General features: G+C 43.7%; 1 protein-coding gene across 1 annotated transcript in view; it reads left to right on the plus strand.

Annotated features, from left to right (window-relative positions):
• Positions 1-22,616, plus strand: part of MYPN (myopalladin) — a 2,801,288-nt gene that overhangs the window by 1,780,529 nt on the left and 998,143 nt on the right. Inside the window, exon 12 of the mRNA XM_069240514.1 lies at positions 6,393-6,525. Within this exon, the coding sequence (XP_069096615.1) occupies positions 6,393-6,525 (133 nt within the window). The remainder of the gene's footprint in view (positions 1-6,392; positions 6,526-22,616) is intronic.

A 22,616-nucleotide genomic window follows, 5' to 3' on the forward strand; every position in this document is an offset into this window, starting at 1 on the left:
ATAGAGGCAGAAGAACAAAAAATAAAGGTTTCTTATCCTTTTATGTATATATCAAACAATGTTTATGATCTGAATATGAAAAAATAAATTTATCACTTCTCTTTGAGACACATTTTCATAGTTCACTTTATTTATTTGTTTCAGTGATCATTAGTGGCACCTTTGCAGAATGTTGAACATTTGAGAAGAGCATATCAACAGGGACATATTTTTGTAGCACAGGTTTTGTTAGTACATGTACGTGTATGTTCTGTGGGTAGAGGATTAGAAATTTCATAGGGTTTGGCACCCCATCAATATCTTCCAAACCAAACTGCACACAGATCATACACATCTTCTGATCGAGTAGAACGCTCTTTTAATGTGTCCACACAGAGAATATGATGTCGGTGGAAGGTCACTTAGCAGGGCTGATCTCTTGAACTCACTGTACCGAAGATTACCAATTGTGTGACAGTCAGAACTCATTTTCCACACACTCACAAGGTATTTTTCTACATCTTTAAAGTCACATTCATATTCTGTCTCAGCAAATCCTTTTAGAAACTTCACAGGTCTAGCAGTTACACATCCAAGCTTTGTTTCAATTTTGCTCCTAGTGTCATCACTTGTAAGAATATGTGCCTTGATAAGAACACTGGGCTTCTCTGGGTCAAGTTTCTTGTACAGAATATGAAGCCGGATTAAGTGTCTTTTCTCACACCTGTTCCATAACATATCCATAACTCTGACAATCTGTGACTTATGAACTTTGCTACAAATCTAAGCAGCACAATAATCACATCTGCCTTATTTGACAGCACAATGACTCGATTGGAACAATTTTGAACAGCCCACTTAACATTTGGCACAACACGAAGGTCAGCCTCCTCCAATTTGCTGTTAAGTTCTTGAACAATATGGCCAATACATTTTGAATATATCTCTGCAGGCACCAACTCCTCATTGACAAGCATTCAACTTGCAACATTTAGAAATTCATTGTTAAATATTTTGATGAGTTAACATCTCCAAGTTCATCTTGTTCGGTGTTGTTAACCAGAATTTATCAAGTTGCACAGTTATAGGTTTTATTTTTTTATACAGGCAAGGTCAGTTCTTCTACATGTAGACACTCGTCTGATTTTCTCACATTCTTTGACAGATAGTTCAAGATAACTATTGAAGACAATGTGCAGTTTTTGCAAGGTGCACATGAACTTTGATATCTGTAGAACAATCTGAACGACCTCTCTAAGTTTTGCATGGATGAAATCTTGACCGCTCGCAATTGTGACATATAGTCAACAACAACAGCAGTTTTTAGTGAGGACACCTTTTCGAATTGAAATTCTTCAGGTGAACATTTTTTTCAAGCTCTTGTAGGAGTTTGTGCCTCACTGGTTTGGTGGCAGCGTCTCCATCAAATAAAGCATTTGTTGAAAGAAGATAATGCAACAGAATATCCTTGGTAAATTCACCCCTTTCTTTTGATACATCCATCTCTCTATGTGCTTGTGAAAGTTGTTTTTTAACCTGTTTTGTAGTCTCTGGTTTGACGAAACTCTTACTATGGGAATTAAAGTGTAGACGTTTAGATTTAGTGATTATGTCAAACAGCTATTTCTCTTTCAATACAAATCTTTCCTGCTTCAGTTTTGTGTATAGTTTCAATCCATGCTCCAGGACATGTATTAGATGTGTCTTTATATTGTTATCCACATATTGTTTGGTCACAAAGTTGTGTAGTTGCACAGGCTGTGTCATTCATTTCACAGGGGTTTCCTTGCTGCTGCATGTAATGAGCAAGGCTGTCAACATGTTTATTAAAAATGTTCCCCTCTCTTTCCCACAAGTTTGTGATGGAGGACAGTTTCACGATGGTCCATTAACTTTGAATTTGTCATCTCTCTGAAAATATTGCTAATAGAAAGGACTTCATGGTAAATTAGCTGCCATTGAGCAACATATTCACTTTTAAGTGTCTGACCAACAATTCCCTTGGAGCTTTTCTGTGATCTCTGGATCACCTGTTCCAGTTTCATATCTGGAGCCACAGCATTGAACCTTCTCTCTCTGTCTTTCACTACAGATGTATTTTGTTGAATTTTCTGTAGAGGTATGGTTTTTACACCTCTAGCTTCTTCACTCTTTCCAAATACCAGGACCCATATCTCAGGTAGTTTATGTAATCAAATTCGCAAAACACACTAATCAGTGATTCTACAGTCTTCCCATGGAGCTCCCAATCACCTTTCTGATCAGCATGTACCAAGTTTTTTACTAGAGCTATCATGTGCAAAACATTTTCCCAGTACTTGCAAAGTTCTGATTTTTCCTCACATTCTTTGACAAACTCTGCAAACTTCGTTTACACGTTTCTGATTTTGATCTGAGTGTATTGAATATTGCCTGGATTTGCATTGTGTCTTTTGAATGAATTGCACCCTGTGCCTTGTTCACTTCTGAGACAAGATATTGAAAACCTAATTTGTCATTCTTGTTCCAGAAAGCATACCACTGCAATGTTTTTATAGCCTCAGATATGATGAGCATACCCTGTAACAAATGAACATGAGTTCTGCACAAAACTGACTGGACAGTTTTGCTTTCAAAGATTTCAGCTTCAAAAAGTGAATTGTCTATGCCACATCCACTAAGATAAATTCCTGCACATCACAACGCAAGTTTTGTCATGTGGAAATTTGACATAGTATCTTATGGCCATCCATACGTGGGAGCAGTTGCTGAACTTAGTTTTATCTTGAATGAAAGACAAGGATTTGCTGGTCTTGTTGGCACCTCTTTTAAATGAGTCATATAGGCGTGCTGCTTCCCATAGATCCTGCAGATGCAGTTGACTAATGGATGACTGTAAATTTGTTATAGGTTAGTTTAGAGTGCTTGTCGGTTACCAGAGCCAACTAGAGGGCGCTATTTAGTTTATCAACTGAGCGACTAATTTTATAACAAATCTTTACTGATGTTGTCCATAAGAGTTTCTTCTAAGCTGTACATCGCCACTCTGGCGTAAATAAGTGTTGGGAGCAACCTAGAAGACATAACTGTTGCCAGCGGATGGAATGAAGGTGTCTTTACCCGTTTTGCCAAAAGGGAAAAGGTGTAAATTAAGGCTGTTGCTTTTTGCTGTGTATGTCTTTGCTATTGAATGAAGGTGCCACCTGTATCTCTCCAGCTGTTTCTTAGTAACCAAGGATTTTTTGGCACTAAGATAATAATCATCTCTATATGGCTAGATGGTCCTAAGCAGGACCCCGTCAGACATTGCAGCCCCAGTGTGACACGGAGCAGAGCCCGATGATGACACATGAGGGCTATTGCTTCCGAATGATTGTGTGCCGGTGTTGAGTGGTTTGGTTGCCCTCCACCTTCTGGAACTTTGTACTTATTATTTTTATGTCTTAGATTGGGAGTACGTGCACTGGACCAGTTAATCTCCCAGTCCCTCTTTTTCTTTTTTCAGATACTATAACAACCATGAAAGCTGCTTTACTAGCTCAAGTTTGTTTGTCCGAGGATCAGAAATGTGGTCAACTCTCTGAAAGATTTTGGGGCTCTGAGTGTAGATAGAGAGGATGGGAGCAAAATAAATAGAAGGCTTACATGGTAATCAAGTTTAGTTGAAATAAGAGGGTAGGAAGTAGGATGCGTCCTCAGTAATAGGAGGTCTCTAACAAGTGTTCAGACTTTTCAGCTTGTGCCTCATTATTATTTTGAGGTATCAGGTATGGATAATAAGAGTTGGAAATACCATAAATTCAACGTCTTATGTACCATGTACCAAGATGACCAGGGCAACATGTTGCATCAGGTTAGAATGAGAGCTAGGGACATCACGGTATATGTTAAGTCAAGAGGTGCACATGAAAGAAAGAGGGGAGATTGGAGCACTTATAACAGTGAGTCCTATTGAGAGAAATTTGAGCATTCAAGTCAGAAGAAAAGTGCATGGATGGGAGAATGCCGTCTGGTAGAGAGGGAAGAAAGGAGATGCCATGTAGGGCTGTTCATGTGTCAAAGAACATGTCTTGAAATATGGAGGCTAGGACTGGTCATGCCTAGGGTGCAAGGTAACTAACGCTTCCAGTTTTCAGTTTTTGCTGATTTTCACAGATACAGACAGAAAACAGTGTGTTTCATGTCTGTATTTATTTTTAAAAGTTAAAAATACTGAAAATTGTGCTTCTAAGGAGTAACATTTTATGCTGTCGGTTGTGAATTTCAAGGCAACAGATGAGCACATAGACAGCATAGGGAGTTTAAAAACAGGTTAAGATATCATTAAATACAGGAACATGCGAAAATATTTGCAGTAAGTTAATAATATTTACCTGTGAGGGTAGTGTTTTGCTATATATTGCTGCTGAATTTGCTAAACCTCGATTGGCATCAAAGTATGAGTGCATGTTCATCCGTGAAATACATGTGGAAATGTACAATTGTTGACTCCACTTATTCACAAACTGAACAATAAATATGGCTACATATTAATACGATGGAGAAAAAAATATGAATAAATACAGATGGAAATGTTTGAAAACTTGCCATAAAACCAGGAGCCTTAATGGTAATGTATAGGATGGATTGAGCCAGATGTCAGCTAGGAGATGATTTTAAACCCGGGACCAAATATGCATGGCCAGATTGTCTTTCAGGAGAGCAGAATTTGTCACTATCCTATGATCTTGAATCTTCCTCTTGCCATTTTTGTCACAAGCCCAATTGTCAGATTCCATCTGGCAGAAGTTGAATGTTCCCACCAGTCATTTGGTGGGGCATGACTACTTCTGTCCCTGGACCTCCGCTTTCGGTCTCGGAAAGTGTCCATTTCCAAGGGCACAAGGAAGTCTGCAAATTTTTACCAGCTTCTCAGGTTTGTAATGTATTTTTTATCCATTGTGACAATTTTTGTAGCAGGTTCAAACAGACCAAAGAAGAAATCCAATTTCCTGAATTAATGTAAAAAGCTAAAAACTTGTTCTTATGTATTTCATGTAAACAAAATTAGACTATGTAAATTTTGTGTTGTGTTCCTGTGTTTTTTTACCGCATTCCTCACTTCGCACACCTGTTCATGGTGTAAGAAGTAAGCAATCATGGCAAGTGGGGGATCTGTGCACTAATCCAGTGCATTCTTTGAAGTTCCAGGGACAGCAGTAAGCCGGTTTTCAACAGGGCAGAGAAGAGAATTACAGCTCGGAAACACAGCAGTGGCGGCCGGCAGCTTAAGGAGGGAGGGGGGCTGGCGGGACACACACACTCACACAATCCTTCTTTCACACACGCACTCACGCACATCCATTAACAACACTCATAACACTCAAACATGCATGCGCGCACCAAACATTCAATTTAAAACATCATACACACACACACACACACTTACCTTCAGCCTCCAGGTCCCAGGGGGGTTGGGACTGCTGCCTTCCCCAGCCAATGAGGGAAGGCATCAGTCCCAGCCTCGTCACAGAGTGGGATGGGGTCAGTGAGACTGCTGACCCCACCACATTCTGTGAGAAAGTGTCACTGATTGAAACTCGCCCTGGGCTCTTCAGGGCTTAAACCTGAAGCGCCCAGGGAGAGTGTCAATTGGTGATGCTTTCCTCGTCACCCAGGGGAGGGCCTCGAGGCACCTTTGCTGAGCCGAGGAGGTAACGCCCATAGGAGCTGTGACCTCCTCAGCCCAGCAAAGTTCAGCTCAGGAAGCCAGGAGTGTGTGCAAATCGCGCATGTCTGCTCCTGGCTGCCTGAGCTGAACATGGAGAGTGTCTGTCAGGCTGACCTTTGTTCAGCCTGACAGACACTCTTCATGAGGGTCAAAAGGTGGGGGGGCATGGCCCCTCCGCCCTAAAGGACGGGCCGCCACTGAAACACAGACAAATAGGGGTCTGTATTTCTAGGTGTTGTTTTCTGCGGCTCTGCGCTAATTCCGAGATTTCTGAGTTTATTATTTATATGCTTTAAACAGCTCAGTTTTGGGGAAAACAAATGCATGGTCCTGGTGTGCGTCTGTGTAGTACTCAGATCGTAATTGTGATACTATCCCCGAAATTCATAAACTCAGTTACTTCTTTTCTTTTAATGTTAATGCACTACAGAACACACCAAGAAAAACATAAAGGCCCTTTCTAGAAAGGACATAAATGTCAAAAAATCATTCCCCTGCTTAAGTAGGTTTGATATGTTCATTCAGCATTTTGATATATTTACATGTATTTATATATATATATATATATATTTATATATATATATATATATATATATATATATATATATTGTTTCAAACACTAAACTAAGCGTAGTCTAACGGAAATTCTTTTTGTTTTGTTATGTTAAAGTGTACAGTGATTTTTTTTTTTTTTTTTTTTTTAATAAACTCGTTTATCTTCTAGGTCATCCAAAGGAATAACTAAGAGAACTCCAACACTACAGCAACTGGATCTTGTTTGTGAAAAAAATCTAGTTGTAGAGGATATAAAAAAAAAACTTTATTTCAAGGATGACATTTTTAAACAATATCAGCAGGTAAGCCCTTTGGAAATACTAAATGTTTCACTGGTATATTTAATCAAACTAAAACCGCAGTTGTTATACCTAATTCGACCATCAGTATTTTGAAGCAGAGATGATGGGTTTTTGCAATCTATTAGTTGCACCTGCGAGCCTATTAAAGAAAGATGAATTAAAATGCCTCACGAAATCTCGCAGTATATGTGGACCATGAAGTTGATTTGATTGTTGATCAATATTGTAATCGCTTTATTCAAGTTTAATTTCACTGTGCCAACATACATTCTATATTCAGCCGAAATTATGTTTTATCATTTCAAACTTTATTTCGGCAACAAAGCTATAAAAGTTACATAGAGCTATACATTTAAAACATCTTAAAATACGTTGAATACGTTAACATCCATCTAAAAGATATATATATATATATATATATATATATATATATATATATATATATATAGGCAGTTTTTACGGCTTGGCAATTGGAAAACTTCAAACGAGTATCTGCTATTAGTTGCCTAATATCTCTCTTGGGGGATAGTACAAGTAGCAATGTAAAGTAGAGAGTATAAAGTGCAAAATGTAAAGTGCAAAATTAATGTACTGGTCCCAGTACTTGATCGAGGTAGGTTGAGCAACACGCCATACAGTTGTAAACATTTTCCAGGTGGAGATCCTACAAGAGTGTAAAGGTATATACAGGCCTGAGATGACAAGTAGCAATGAGTAATATTATTTTAAAGGTTACAAGCCCATGCAAGCAAATTCTGTAAGGTGCATTGATACAATGTAGAATTGCAAGTAATAAAAAGACAAGCATTTGCAATGTAATGGGTCGCGCATATTTCAAACAAGTTAATAACAGCGCCCATGAGCAAAAACAAAAAAAGCCAGTGAAAACTGAGAAAAGACGACTTAACCAAATAAAGTAAAGTAAACTTTAAAAAATGAAACTTTGCAATTTTGTGCCTGCTAGGCATGTTTTTCCCAGTCACAAGCTTTCTGCTTGCGGGGCATTCGAAGTTAGAACAAAATAGTACCTCAATCACGTCGGGAGCAGCGGATGGGCACCAATTAAGTTGAAATCAATTAGTACTTGATCCCTGCTCCTCACTGAGGAATGGAAATGATGCAAGATATGCCTTGACGAATTACGAGGCTGTAGAAAAGAGTTCCAACAAATGGGAGCGACAGGCAGGCTTCAAGCCCTTTACTTATCACAACAGCATCTTGCATAAAAGACGCATGTGCAAGCGCATGCACTCGCAGGCTCGACCCTAAAAAAAAAGCAAATTAATATTGATGCAAAATGGCTATCTGTAACCAAGTCCCGGGTATGAGCCAACTGGCCATGTAATTCGAGATACGTTGGGGCCAGGCACTATTGTGGCGACTCTTACGTCTGTTAAGACAGCCCACGTTTCGCAGATCAAGGACGCAAGAGACATTACATGGGATAGCTACATTTACTGTACTAGTGACCTACTAGTCTTCAATCAGGGATCAGGCAGGATGGCAAGTAGGGAGCAGAGCAGGGTCGAAGTACACGCTCATTCTACAAAAACCTCATAAGGATCCACATGTATACTGAAAGTGCTCCCACCTTGTGTAGAATGGTATATGGAACATAGTAGGTGGAGGCAGTTCCTTCCTTGAAAGCTTGACACGTCTAAATATGCACTAAATTTTGGAGAGATGATGCTATGCTTTTACATCTTAGTAGCCACGCCCTTCCCAGGAATATGGCTACCTCGCAGGCAGACAATGGTTGAGGGTCTGCTTTCAAAATTCTTAAGGCTTCAACATGTCTCATAATGTCTATCTGGGAGAAGATTAGTTTAAGCAACATAGGGCAAGCAAATAGGACATCCGCAATAGTTAATTTAAAAATGTTGCCGACTGGGCATAACGGAAGTGGTACGGCAGAATCTGACCATTTAGCTGTGAATATATTAATGGGTAAGGTTCCAAACCTAAAGTGGATTTAGAGCTTCCTAAAGGTGGGATCTGTAATAAAGTGTAAAAAGGATTCAAAAGCACTGCAGGTCTTAAACATGGTCGCTTCAGTGGTCAATGAGCCCCTATTTGTGTTACTGGCTGCATTCTGGCTGACCATGGACCAATATAATCTTTGATTTTTTTCCTTGGAGGGGAGATGGATAGCTGAGGAAGATCGCACAGATCGGGTAGCCACAAAGAGCACAGCAATTTCTTGATGTTGTTGAGCCATTCAGTTTAGTGGAATCTAACCAGCTTAATATGTTTTTAGAGGGCTTTGGCATAGGGGTCTAATACGGGGTGACTCTGAGCCTCCTCCAGAACAGAACAGGTCTAATTATTACTTTATCTGCTATTGTCCTCCAACCCTCATCAAGACACACTGGATGCAACGGGGTACTGACTGGTAGCTTGATTAAATTCCTCTGAAACATATTTTCAGTTTTGGTTAGGCCAACTGTAAAAACTGTAAACTTCGCACTTGTATAGCACACTACTCACCCGTTAGGGTCTCAAGGCACTGTACGCATACCGCTATAGAACCCCTCCTGGCTTTTCCCTGTGAGGTGCCCACTCCTGGGCACCCCCAGGGTGAAGCCAGGCATCCAAGCACTGTTGGGGCCGTTGTGGAGATTAAGCAAGCTATTGCCCAGAGTTACAGAGTGGGACCTATTAATTAGATTAGGCACCAAGGCGAGAATTATCTGGTCCAAGGGAATTGAGCCCAAGACATGCTGAGGCGGGGTTTGAACCCTGGTCCCCGGCCAGATCTCTGCATCAGGGTCTGCCACTCTAACCATTGTGCCACACTTCTCCACTGTGTGAGAAAGTAGCCTCTTTCTAACATGGTTACTGCCGCTTTTGGCCTGTTTGTGAGTGTGTGTCAGTGTGTATTTACTGTGTCACTGGGATCCTGCTAGCCAGGACCCCAGAGCTCATAGATAAAAACCTACATGTCAGTGTGTTTTGCCTGTCTCACTGGGATCCTGCTAACCAGGACCCCAGTGCTCATAGTTTGTGGCCTAATGTGTATGCCTGTGTAGTGCCTAACTGTGTCACTGAGACTCTGCTAATCAGAACCTCAGTGCTTATGCTCTCTCTGCTTATAAATTTGTCACTGTAGGCCAGTGACTTCACTTACCAATTTCAATTGGCATACTAGACCCCCTTATAAGTCCATAGTATATAGTACCTAGGTACCAAGGCCATTGGGGTTCCGGGAGATCCATATGGGCTGCAGTATTTCTTTTGCCACCCATAAGGAGCTCAGACAAACCCTTACACAGGACTACCATTGCAGCCTGCGTGAAATAGTGCATACACTAATTCACAGCCATTTTCACTGCACTTAAGTAACTTATAAGTCACCTCTATGTCTAACCTTCACTTGCTGAAGGTTAGGTGCAAAGTTACTAAGTGTGAGGGCACCCTTGCACTAGCAAAGGTGCCCCCACATAGTTCAGGGCCATTTACCCGGACTTTGTGAGTGCGGGCTCGCCATTACACGTGTGCACTACATATAGGTCAATACCTATATGTAGCTTCACAATGGTAACTCCGAATATGGCCATGTAGCATGTCTAAGATCATGGAATTGTCCCCCCATTCCAAATCTGGTATTGGGGAGCCAATTCCATGCATCCTGGGGGCTCCACCATGGACCCCCAATACTGCCAAACCAGCTCTATGAGGCTTGCACTGCAGCTACAGCTGCTGCCACCTCACAGACAGGGTTCTGCCCCCCTGGGGTCTGGGCAGCCCAGTCCCAGGAAGGCAGAACAAAGCATTTCCTCTGAGAGCAGGGTGTTACACCCTCTCCCTTTGGAAATAGGTGTTAGGGTTTGCAAGGTGTGGGGGCACTTTGGAAGCCTCTGAGTGACCAGTGCCAGCAGGTGACATCAGAGATCCCTCCTGATAGGTCCTTAGCTGATAAGGTAGCCACTCCCCCTCTCAGGACAATTTAGGGTCTCTCCTGTGGGTTCTCTTCAGATTCTGCTTGCAAGTTTCCTTCAGGAATCCTCTGCAACAACTTCAGCATCCACTGACCTCGGATCAACCGCAGCCTGCTCCAAGAAACTCTGTAACTGCAACAAAGTGTCTACAAGAGACACATTTCTTCAGCAACCTCAGCTCCAAGTCAGCAACTGCAACAGTTTCCTCTGTGTGCATGCTCTGGGGACTCCCTGTCTTCATCCTGCACCAGAAGGACCGAAAACATCTCCAGTGGAGTGGCGGAGTCCCTCCCCTGCTCCAAGTAGGCACCTTCCAAGGTGACGACCAGTACCCTGGAACTCCTCTCACAGCGACGAGCGTGCTCCTAAGGACACAGAGGGTGGACATAATTGACATAGACTATCCAGAGGTCCTCCTGATGCAATTTGGAGGAGGTCAGACCTTGCTTTCCCCGAGAACAACAGTACCCGTGTGTTTTGTGTCTTCTTCACCTCCTGAGGCCTCTGTGCACTCTTTTTAAAATGTCTTCATGCACAGCCTGGCCCAGGTCCCCAGCACTCCACCCTGTGACGCTCAACTCGCTGAGTTGTTCTCCGGCGGCGTGGGACCATCTTTTGTTGTGCTGCATCAACTGCATTTTGCACCTCCTTTGAACCCGGATCCTGCGGCTTCTGGCTGTGCTGGCTGGCATCCTGAGGGCTCTCAAAAAGTGCTGAGAGCCCCCTCTTCCTCCACACACATAGTTGAGGCCCCCAGGTCCCTCCTGGGTCCATCCAGCACCATTTTGATGAAAAACGCACGTTTGTCGTAGCCAAGGCTTGTTGGTGACTTCCAACACGAAATCATGTCAGCAACGATCTTCACTTCATGGGACATCCTTTACATCATGCAGGAACCCGCTGGCATCTTCCTAGAGGGCATTTCTGCAGTCTGCGACTAACCATGGACTCTTCTTTTGCACTCTCTTCTGGGTTGGCTGGGGCTCCTATCCTTCCTGGAACTTCTTTCTAGTTCTGGACTTGGTCCCCTTCCTTTGCATGTCTTCAGGTCCAGGAATCCAGCAGTTGTTCTTTGCAGACTTGGTTGGTTGCTGCAAAATCCCAATTACGAGGTGTAGTGTGTCTTAAGGAAACTTGCTGTAATTTACTCCTGCTTTTCTGGGCTTTGGGGTGGGGTAATTTACTTACCTTTACTGTATTCTTACTCTCCCAGCGATTCTGCACACACTACACTTGTCTAGGGGGAAATTTCTGATTCGCATTCCACTTTCTTAGTATATGGTTTGTGTTGCCCTTAGACCTATTTTCTCCCATTGCAATCTATAGCATTTCCTTTTTCTTGCATTGTTCTATGACTATTTACTTGTCTAATTTTGGTGTCTAGTGTATATATTGTGTATAATACTTACCTCCAGAAGGAGTATTGTCTCTAAGATATTTTTAGTACTGTGTCACCCAAATAAATACCTTTATTTTTGGTTACACTGAGTATTGTCTTTACTTGTGTATAAGTACTGTGTAACTATAAGTGGTATTGCAGGAGCTTTGCGTGTCTCCTAGTTCAGCCTAAACTGCTCTGCTATAGCTACCTCTATCAGCCTAAGCTGCTAGAACACTACTACATTTCACTAATAAGGGATAACTGGACCTGGTACTAGGTGTAAGTACCCAAGTTTCTCACTACAAACCAGGCCAGCCTCCTATAGCGATAAGTAATTGACACAACTCAAAATAAATCCAATACCAATCTATAAAAATATAACTTCTTTTTATCTTAATTTAGACATCAAAATGATTGGGATTGAGTCAATAAAACAGGAGTTATAGATTTTAGAAGCAAAATTAAATCACCAGCTGTGGTTCTTCCATTAGGGCATTGAGGCGTTGCCCCACTCTTAATTTGCCCTCCCCCCCCCCCCCCCCTTTATCCCCCATTACATGTAAATATAATAAATGTACAAGTAATTAAAAGTTTTCGACATTATATATTTTATTCAGCCAGAGCACACAGCAGTCCGCCTTCAGCTGTGGCATTGGAGGCTCTGAAGGGGGTGGGGTTTCAATTTAGAAACATATCAGCATAGAGGCAGTTGGCAGCGAGTGCAAGGCACAAAGTGCACGTATCGGTTTGGTCGGCTGCCTTTCTCCAGCCAGTCGGGTATGCAGCAGTAGAATCTTGTCTTCATCTGCACATTAGGAGAACTGGGGTTGATCAGAGCCGCACCTCCAGTCTCCTAATGAGCGGTGAGTGTGCCCGCTTAAGTCAGTCCTAGTGCTGCTCTCATGCTGTGTAACAGCAAGGGAGCAGCGTCTGGATTAATTGAAAGACCATCTAGTCTAGGCCTCTGGTGCAATCTGTGCACATGAGAGGCACCACAGGGGTTGGAGCTCTGCCGCAGAGCCTCAGAAGTAAAGCGACTTACTGCTCTGAGCCAATGGAGGAGAGGTGGAGGGCAGACCTATAAGAGGAAACTTGAGCTGAAGTGGGTAGGAGCGCAGCCTTGCTTTGTCTGTTAAAGAGCTGCTGAAATGGTCACAATGTCGTGTGACACTTCCAACCATCCCTGGCATTTTAGCCATTACCTTTTATAAGGGAATATTCTAGCACTTACAGTGTTGCAAGTGAAACTACAATTCCCAGAATGCTTCCTACAGTTTGCTAACAAGCACAGGTGTGACCTGTTTCTTCGGTTGAGAATCTTTTAAACTGTGCGGAGGACCCGCTGAACGGTATGAAGTTATAAGTCTCCAGGGTTTGTATGCGACAGAAGCTCTGTGGTAGGAATCTTTTAGACGTTGAGAGCAATAGGAGTTCCGGTGCCTGGGTGGGGAGAGACAGAGAGACTTTGCCTACAGATGGCCCGTGACTGAGCTGAGCTACCTCATGCACACTGAACTCTCGGGAACATGCAGCGCCCTCCATGGACACGTCCGGCCTTACCGAGAGGGACTGGGGTCCATATGTCCCGGCAGCCTGAACATACAGCTACTCTGGCTGCTCCCGGGGACATCTGCTGCTGTCGGATCCTTCAGGTGACAAATAACCTGCGTGACTCTGCCACTGGGACTATCTGCAATCTGTGACACTGCTGTTAATGCAAGAGCCGCCACCGATGCCCTGCTGTGGCCAATTTCGAGACGCCCAGAAAAAAACAGAGCAAAACTTCTGAACAGCAAAGATTAATTTCTACTCATGCAACACAGGGCTAAAAGCAAGGCCAGGCCCCAGCCACATAAGACTCAGTAACACCTGCAAAACAGCACCTTGCAACATGACCAACAGTAACCAGGCATACACAAACTGGACACACGCATGGTGCTGACACACATATTGACCAAATGTCCAGGCACTAGCGACACAACGCCTAGAACTACATGATGCATTGATTATTGTTGTTAAAGCAATGGAACCAGCTGCTTCTCACTAATTGCTATTAGCAACATCCAAGCCAAAAACACGAACTCACCAGCTAGAAGCCATCGTATCAACAACTGAGCTCTTTACCGGCCCATGTACAAATAGCAAGGTAGTGCCTTAGGGCTAAAGCACTAGAAATAGTGCGCTTACATGTTGCGGCCCCAAAAGCACATAGGGACATTATTACCGTGGCGTAAACTGCAGCAAACATCAAAAACATGGTAATTTAAGGGTTCAACAATTAGTGTCTCACGACAGGTGCCCACAGAAGTTGAACAGAGAAGGTCCATGGGCAGCAGCTTCTAACCTTAGCCCTGCGGAACTGGGACTATCTCATTAAATGCTTCACGGTTGAGGAAGTGTGCTTGTCATTCGGCCTCTGGGCACTGGCCTCCCTGCTGTAGATCATCTTGCATGCACTGTAAGTATACCTTTTTATAGCCTTGCATGATGTTGCACAAGCGCCAAACTGTGGAAGTTTCGGGATTTGGGGGTTTACCATGCTGTCGCTGCTTTGCCACCTTTCTAAAGGACTCTATCGCCTTTAAATTTGTGACTTAACTCCGCTAAAGGGAAAAGACAGACTGGAGGTGCCCTTTTAAACAGGACACATTGCCTTAAAGACTTGCCCCAACATATTCTACCTCCTTCTGAAACTGAGTGGCAGAGCGAGAAACAGGAAGGGAGTGGTAAAAGAGTAAGGTTGTGGACAGTAAAATGCCACTGCCTAGGGCAGCTTAGATATTTAAATGCCACTATAGTGATCCGTCTGTGACCTGGAATGCACGAGGTGCTTCCTGGCACTGTGGGTCCAGTCCTTGATCATTTTCAGTTGGATAAATAAAGATGCGTATTAGGTAAGCGCCAAAAGGGAATTCAGTGTGAGTTGTACAACACAAGTGACGATATAAACAGTTGTTCTTTGCGTTTAAAAACATGTTTTTACCACATCTAACCACAACTGCCAGTGCAATCCGGATCAAGGATATGGCTAGCGCGTTCAGCGAGTCGTGTGCCCATAGGGCTTTGCATGCTGGGACTTGCAGCACTTTCCTCCTTGTCCCTAATAATCCGGGCATATTTGGCAGCCATGTGCAAGACGTATAGGGGTGAACCGAGCAGCGCACCATGCAGGCAAAATTTGTCTAGCCTTTTTGTTAAGTGCTTGGCTTCCTTAAATTGGTGTGAAGCGCCACTTTAGGGCAAATGATTGCCATTATCTCTAAAGCCATCTCCCCCTTTAAAATCATTACAGACCTGTGGGGTAGCTCTCATTATCTGCAATCCCCCTTTGTCTCTGGCCCCATTCTTTCCCCAGGAGCCCATTTAGCTTCCTCTGTGACCCTCCTCTTCTCAGCTAGTCCCAGCAGTCACTGCAGCTCTCCCATTCAGAAGACCCAGCAGGACTTGAATCACAGACCTGCCTTCACCTTTGTCCTGTACAGCAGGGTCCTAAATACACACAAGCAGTGCCTGGGCTCGAGAGTAGGGGGCCGGGGCAGAGACTGTTTACACCTCCACACCTGAGGACAGGACAGGTAGAACTGGACCTTCACAAACCAAAACATATGGTTATACTGAATAAATAACTACCTACGTCATTATCATAAGAAATCTCTTTATTGATGTCATAACTACACTTTCACAATTGTTTTTATTAACCTTCTTGCTTTCTCAAATCTACTTAAAAATGCACCATTGCCCACCCTTTTTTCAAACTTTTCTTGGAGAACATCCCCCAACCACCCTCACAACCACCTTTACAACCACCCTTATAATGGTTGGGTTTGCTTACTGTGCACGCTCGCCATTTGCCACTCATCGCAAACGTTTACGCCCCACCCCTTTCAAATGTCACTAGCTGCCACTGTAAATGATAGCAAAAATGGGCATTTAAACATTACATTGACGTCAATGGAGAAATCCACTAATGACAAACGGTCACTTCGAGGTCAATTTACGTGGGACCCTTGCAGAGTTAAGGTGGTGCGGGTACTAGGACCAGGCCACAACCGTCAGTTCAGTCTTACCTGGCCTGTGGCATCTGGGTGCAAGGTTGTCCTGGCTGTCCATGGTGCTGAGCAGGACTCACGCTGGCGCTTATTTTACTGCTTAAATGACATTGCAGAAAACAAGACGCAAAAACTCAGCAAGTGCTGTGATGTCAATGTTCGATGCAGGCTGCACAGTGTGCCCTGCAGTTGCAGCATTGAGTGTGGGGGTCAGTTACCGGGCTTGCAAACAACAAGCCTTGGCAGAGCTAAAGGTGAAGAAAAGTTTTGGGAACTTCACAGGTTCTGGGGGATTGACATTGCAGCCTGAAACTTCGGGGCAGGTGAGACTGTAACTCCCAGAAGACACTGATCCACCTGTACTTGGGTGATCCTATGGAGGGCCAGATGGATGGTGAATCTTCAGATCCTGCAAGTGTTTTTTTCTGTAGTTTACAGGGGACTAGTGGCAGTAGTCCAGGGGAGATTGAGGGTGCTTCTGATGTCCACAGGTGTCCCTCTGGTCGGAAGTGCAGAGTTTGAGCCAAGGACGAGAACTGTTCTCGCAGTTCCCAGTCTGTTACCTCAGGGACAGATATCATATATGATTGTGCTTAAATGCCTACACCTTAAAATTAATGCACACTGCCTCCTGGGCTGCAGAGTCCTTTCTTAGAGGTATCTGACATATATGTAAGTGCATGGGACTGTGCCCCACATAGTGAGGGCACAGTTGAGATAGAGCAGTTTTCACTGCTCCTGTTGTCTGCAATGGTAGACCTGCAGTCAGTAGCTTGTGTGGGTCACTCAGGAGGGCACACACTTGTGCTGGAGCCCTGGGGACACCTTTACCACCTATGTCCTGGGTAACATTTACAAGGGACTTATAAGGGGGTAAATTCTTTGCCAATTAGAGAATTACCAAGTCGACAAATTAGTTTTTGGAGAGAGCAGGATCTCTGGGGCCTGGTTAGCAGGCTCCAGTGCACTAACAATCATAACCATCAGCATTGACGTAAAAAAGTGTGTGGGGAGGGATGACTATACACAAAGGGGCACTTTTCTACAGTCCGGGGAGTCAGTTGCTAGCTTGCGTGTTGAGCAGTTTAATGAGGTTCTCAGCCATACAAGCAGGCGTCCATATAAACTACCACATTGGTTAGTTTTAGCCGGTATCCAGTGATTAGTGTACCCTGATTTAAGCACAGACTCTGGACTCCAGATCCCCTGGAATAGGCAGATATCAAATCTTTCCCTTAAATCATTCCACCCGGGCAGTTGTAGTTTGTATTTTATACCTTCCACATTCCAGAAAACTGTCCTTAAGTTATATCTTATTTAATTTTTGGGTGATATGGTTGCCCTGGTATTCACTTCAAGTGGGGCTCAGCTGGTGGTGGAGAAGTGTAAGGTCTGCATAGTAGGGGTGTCCAGTTATTTGGGGGCTGAGATGCCCCCCCTGCTAGGTGTAACATGACAAGACGTAGGCAGCACCCTAGTGTTAGACCTGACATGCCTTAGGGTGGTCACCCCTAACTTTTTGCCTGCCTCCCTCTTCTTTGTTGACCCTGTTTTGCTGGCTTTTATACTCTGCGCACTTTACCACTGCTAACCAGTGCTAAAGTGCATATGCTCTCTCCCTTTTTAAACATGGTAACTTTGGATCATACCTGACTGGACTATTTATTTTACTTATAAGTCCCTAGTAATGTGCACTATATGTGCCTAAGGCCTGTAGATTAAATGCTACTATTGGACCTGCAGCACTGGTTGTGCCACCCACTTAAGTAGCCCCCTTAACCTTGTCTCAGGCTTGCCATTGCAAGGCCTGTGTGTGCAGTTTCACTGCCACTTCGACTTGGCATTTAAAAGTACTTGCCAAGCCTAGAACTCCCCTTTTTCTACATATAAGTCACCCCTAATGTGTGCCCTAGGTAACACCTAGAGCAGGGTGCTGTGTAGGTAAAAGGCAGGACATGTACCTGTGTAGTTATATGTCCTGGCAGTGTAAAACTCCTACATTCGTTTTTACACTACTGTGAGGCCTGCTCCCTTCATAGGCTAACATTGGGGCTGCCTTCATACATTGTTGAAGTGGCAGCTGCTGATCTGAAAGGAGCAGGAAGGTCATATTTAATATGGCCAGAATGGTAATACAAAATCCTGCTGACTGGTGAAGTCGGATTTAATATTACTATTCTAGAAATGCCACTTTTAGAAAGTGAGCATTTCTTTGCACTTAAATCTTTCTGTGCCTTACAATGCACGTCTGGCTGAGCTTAGTTGACAGCTCCTGGTGCATTCACTCAGACACACCCCAAACACAGGGTACTCAGCCTCACTTGCATACATCTGCATTTTGAATGGGTCTTCCTGGGCTGGGAGGGTGGAGGGCCTGCTCTCACACAAAGGACTGCCACACCCCCTACTGGGACCCTGGCAGACAGGATTGAACTGAAAGGGGACCTGGTGCACTTCTTAGCCACTCTTTGAAGTCTCCCCCACTTCAAAGGCACATTTGGGTATAAAACAGGGCCTCTGCCCTACCACATCAGACATTTGCTGGAGAAGAAACCTGAACCAGAAACTACAACCTGCCAAGAAGAATTGCCTGGCTGCTCAAAGGACTCACCTGTCTGCTTTCTACAAAGGACGGCTGCCTTGCTATTGGCCTGCTGCCTTGCTGAACTCTTGTCTGGCTGTGAAAGTGCTCTCCAAGGGCTTGGATCGAGCTTGCCTCCTGTTCCCTGAAGTCTCAGGACCAAAAAGACTTCTCTTTTTCACTTGGACGCTTCGTGTGCTGAAATTTTCGACGCACAGCTTGTTCTGCGGTGAGAAAAACGCTGCACACCGACGCTGATCGACCCGACGCCTTCGGGACGACCGGAACTTCGACGCACGGCCTCGCAAGGACAACGCCGCCCGACCTCCAGAGGAGGAATCGACGCGACGCCTGCCATGAGAGCGAAACTTTGACATGCAGCCCCGCAGAATGACACGCAGCCGGAAAACAAGCAGGAGAATCCACGCACAGACCCGGGACATCTGGTAATCCCTGCGATCCACAGAAAGAGACTGTCCGCGCGCCAGAAAACGACGCACGACTTCCCCGCATGAAAAATAACGACGCAAGTCCGTGTGTGCTGGGGAGAAATCGACGCACACACCATTTTTACCTGTATCTCTTCTTCTGTGGCCCTCTGAGGAGATTTTCCACTACAAACCAGGTACTTTGTGCTTGAAAGAGACTTTGTTTGCTTTTTAAAGACTTAAGACACTTTATAACACTTTTCAGTGATATCTCCACAAATTCACATTGCAACTTTATTCGTTTTGACGTACAATTATCCTGATAAATATTATATAGTTTTCTAAACACTGTGTGGTGTATTTTTGTGGTGCTATATGGTTGTATTGTATGATTTATTGCACAAATACTTTAGACATTGCCTTCTAAGTTAAGCCTGACTGCTCGTGCCAAGCTACCAGAGGGTGGGCACAGGCTAATTTTGGATTGTGTGTGACTTACCCTGACTAGAGTGAGGGTTCTTGCTTGGACAGAGGGTAACCTGACTGCCAACCAAAAACCTTCTGGTGGTGGAGAAGTGTAAGGTCTGCATAGTAGGGGTGTCCAGTTATTTGGGGGCTGAGATGCCCCCCTGCTAGGTGTAACATGACAAGAAGTAGGCAGCACCGTAGGTATTATGGGTTCTGAGATGTTAGCTGGTAACTACCTGCACTTAACTCTTGATAACATAAGTTGGGACAAAAAGAAAGATCTATTCACACTGGATAGTCAGTCCAAGTTTCCCAAAATGGAGTCTTGTTCGTTAAGACTGTTTAGTATTTAGTTTGATTTTGCCATGTGTGTCTCTACTCAAGGATATTAAATTGAATAGATGAGCCATTTGGAGGATACGTCCTAATGTCCAGGGCTAACAGGCTATCTGCTATTTTCCTGTTGACAAACGTAATTTTAATGAAGTTAAAGTCAGTGCCTTGGTGCAAAAGGGAGTTTGGGGACATTGGTCATATGGATCTGACTTGGCAGCATTACATTGGTTTTGGGCTTGTTAGGGGCAAAATGCCTATTTGTCTGAGGCACGTCTAGTTACAGAAGGCAATGGCTTTTCAGGGATTTCACATCTATTGTTTAGGGATATAATATTAGGGCCTAGAGGAGGCTGAACAGCACTTCTAGGCAATTTTCCTCTAGGATTTTGTGCATTGGAGCGAGGCCAAGGGCAGAATAGACTCTGAGTCTGACCTGAAGATAACATGTCCGTGTTGGCTGCAGTTTTACTAGTGCTCTGAACTGGCCGAGGGTCTGATCCTATGTATAGGTCGTCATGCCTTTGTGTCATTTGAGAAGGTTGTTTTGTTTGGGATAGTCCCATGAGTTCTTTATTCACAGTTGCATACTCCACCCTTTTTTGATTCAGTAACTACCGCTACCAAGTGCTCATCACGTCCGTGAGATATGTTATCATAGTTTTTAATCCTCCATAGCCTCTCTTATCTCCTTGAGGAGATCTTGAGAGTGGTAGTAGATTGTTTCTACCGTCCCTGTAATCACCCTTTGGGTGGTCAAATCAGAGAGACTCCCGGGGACATCGAAGTTTCCTGGGGTAGTTTTAGAGAGTTTGCAGAGGCTGGAAGTGATTGCTACAGATTATGTCTGGCTCTAGAGGCATAGTATATGAGGGAACTTTATTATTAGAGGTCAAAGGTACAGACTTTAGCAAAGGGGTGTCCATGTCTTTTGGGTGCTGCAATTTCTTTTTAAACATATCAGGCAGGGTGCGTGTAGCATGCTTGGCGTTTTTCTTTTTGCATTCTCTCTGAGGGACATTTGGGCTGATTATTATCGCCAGTAATGGATTCAACCTCTTATTTTAGGAGGTCAATCTCAGTGTGCAATTCCTGGTCTCCTTGGTTGCTTTGAGATGAGTCTGAGCTCCTATGACAGTCAGTTCCTTTGCGCTTGCCCATAGTGCCTAACTGAGTTAAAATACTAGGAATATTTCGTGCAATTGCAAAAATGAAAAGCAACAATAAATTGAAATAGATTATGTGATATACGCTAGCCAACACTGAATTAACAGTTCCAGTTAAGGGGTCCTAGTGGCATGGTGATGACCAAACCAGGAGAGAAGAGTGGGCCTGGGCCTCACAATAACAGATGGAATAGAGGGCAGCCCAGCAGCATTAGTAACTCATATCTTGTGAAAACAAGGCATAAGCCAGTGACCGCCAGAAGGGAAAACTGGAGTTGAGTTATCAGGGTTGTTTGTATAATTGTATAAATCAAATCAGTGCTGTAGTTGACCAAGAGGAGGCCCAGCCCAGCCTTATTCGGCTGTGAACTGGCGAAGATGGGCCTGTCCTTGGCCCTGGCACAGTCGCTCACATCCAGCGCTACGGGAAGGCTGGGGCGGGCTTTGAACATGGTGGCTAGGTAAACCCCTCTGCCTTCCTGAGCCGGAGCAGCACCTCTAGGCACTGTGGATTGAGGAGGTGGATTTCCAGGGGACTGGCACCGTTTCCAGTGGCCTGATCCCCTCACAGATGTCTCAAAAGTTCTGCGCTGTTGGAAGGCCGGGGCATGCTTTCAGTGTGTTGATGAGGGAAGCCCCACTGCCTTCCTGAGCTGAAACAGCACTTCTGGACGCTGTGGATTGTGGAGGTGGAAGTCCCCTTCCACTGGAGATGTCTCAAAAGTCACTCATGGACAATATCCACTAATGCAATTTGTGAAGGCTGTATGACTAATCAGATAACAAAAGGGAAATAAAAAGAAAAAAATACACTTTCAAATTAACTCCAAAATATGTATTCATATTTCTAAGCATAAAACTAAACAAGTATAAGAGAATAGAGGCAATTTCACTTTGAAAAATCCATAAGTGATATTGAAAGACATCACTTTTAAAAGCTGAGTTAGTATTAACTGTGTTGCGAGTAATTACGTGGACAGTATTGCGGAATATACCGCATGATTTAGAGGTTAAGCTATTGTAAAGTGAAACAAGTCTTAAACCTGGTGCACTCTCATAATGTATTTTCAGTAGCTGATTTTTTGTCGCTATTCAGGCTGGTTTTAGGCATGTGGTTATAAGTTTGTCATTTTGTGTATAAAATTAAATTTACATGTACTATTACGAGGCTGCCCATTTTTTGAGCGGGCCCTGCACTTCTGAGCAGTTGTTTTTGCTGAAATTGTGCCTCTGGGCTCTGTAAGGCTACGATTCAGACTAGAGCTCTTATGCTCTGTCCATAAAAGATGAAGTACAATTAGTTACACCTAGATGGCTAGTTAAGGCCATGGTAAGTTTGAATAGAAAAGCGCAACTGTGGCATAAAAGTTACATTTGTAATTTGGGCTGCAATGTAAATATACTCCACACATATTTCTGACTGCAAAACATGGCTTCTGGTCCATTGTGGTCTGGCTGGCTGCAGTCTAAAAGCACTGCATTTTTACACATTAAAGGAAAGAAGTTTGACATGTAGAAAAATTGCTTTATACATTTGCAAAGTCACTCACATGTGTGCATTCTAGCCCCCAATGTTTAAAGTATAGATGTAGGCTATCTTAAGTATTAAAAATACCTATGTCCCTAGAGCACATTACTGCAAAGTGAAATATTCACTCTGTGTGCTAACATATTTTTTTCCATGTGACGAGCCTGGATTGTGATTAAAATATAATGTTACAAAATTCAGGCACGGGAATAGCTGGAC

This window comes from Pleurodeles waltl, chromosome 6 (assembly GCF_031143425.1).
Source record: "Pleurodeles waltl isolate 20211129_DDA chromosome 6, aPleWal1.hap1.20221129, whole genome shotgun sequence".
Taxonomy (NCBI): Eukaryota; Metazoa; Chordata; class Amphibia; order Caudata; family Salamandridae; genus Pleurodeles; species Pleurodeles waltl.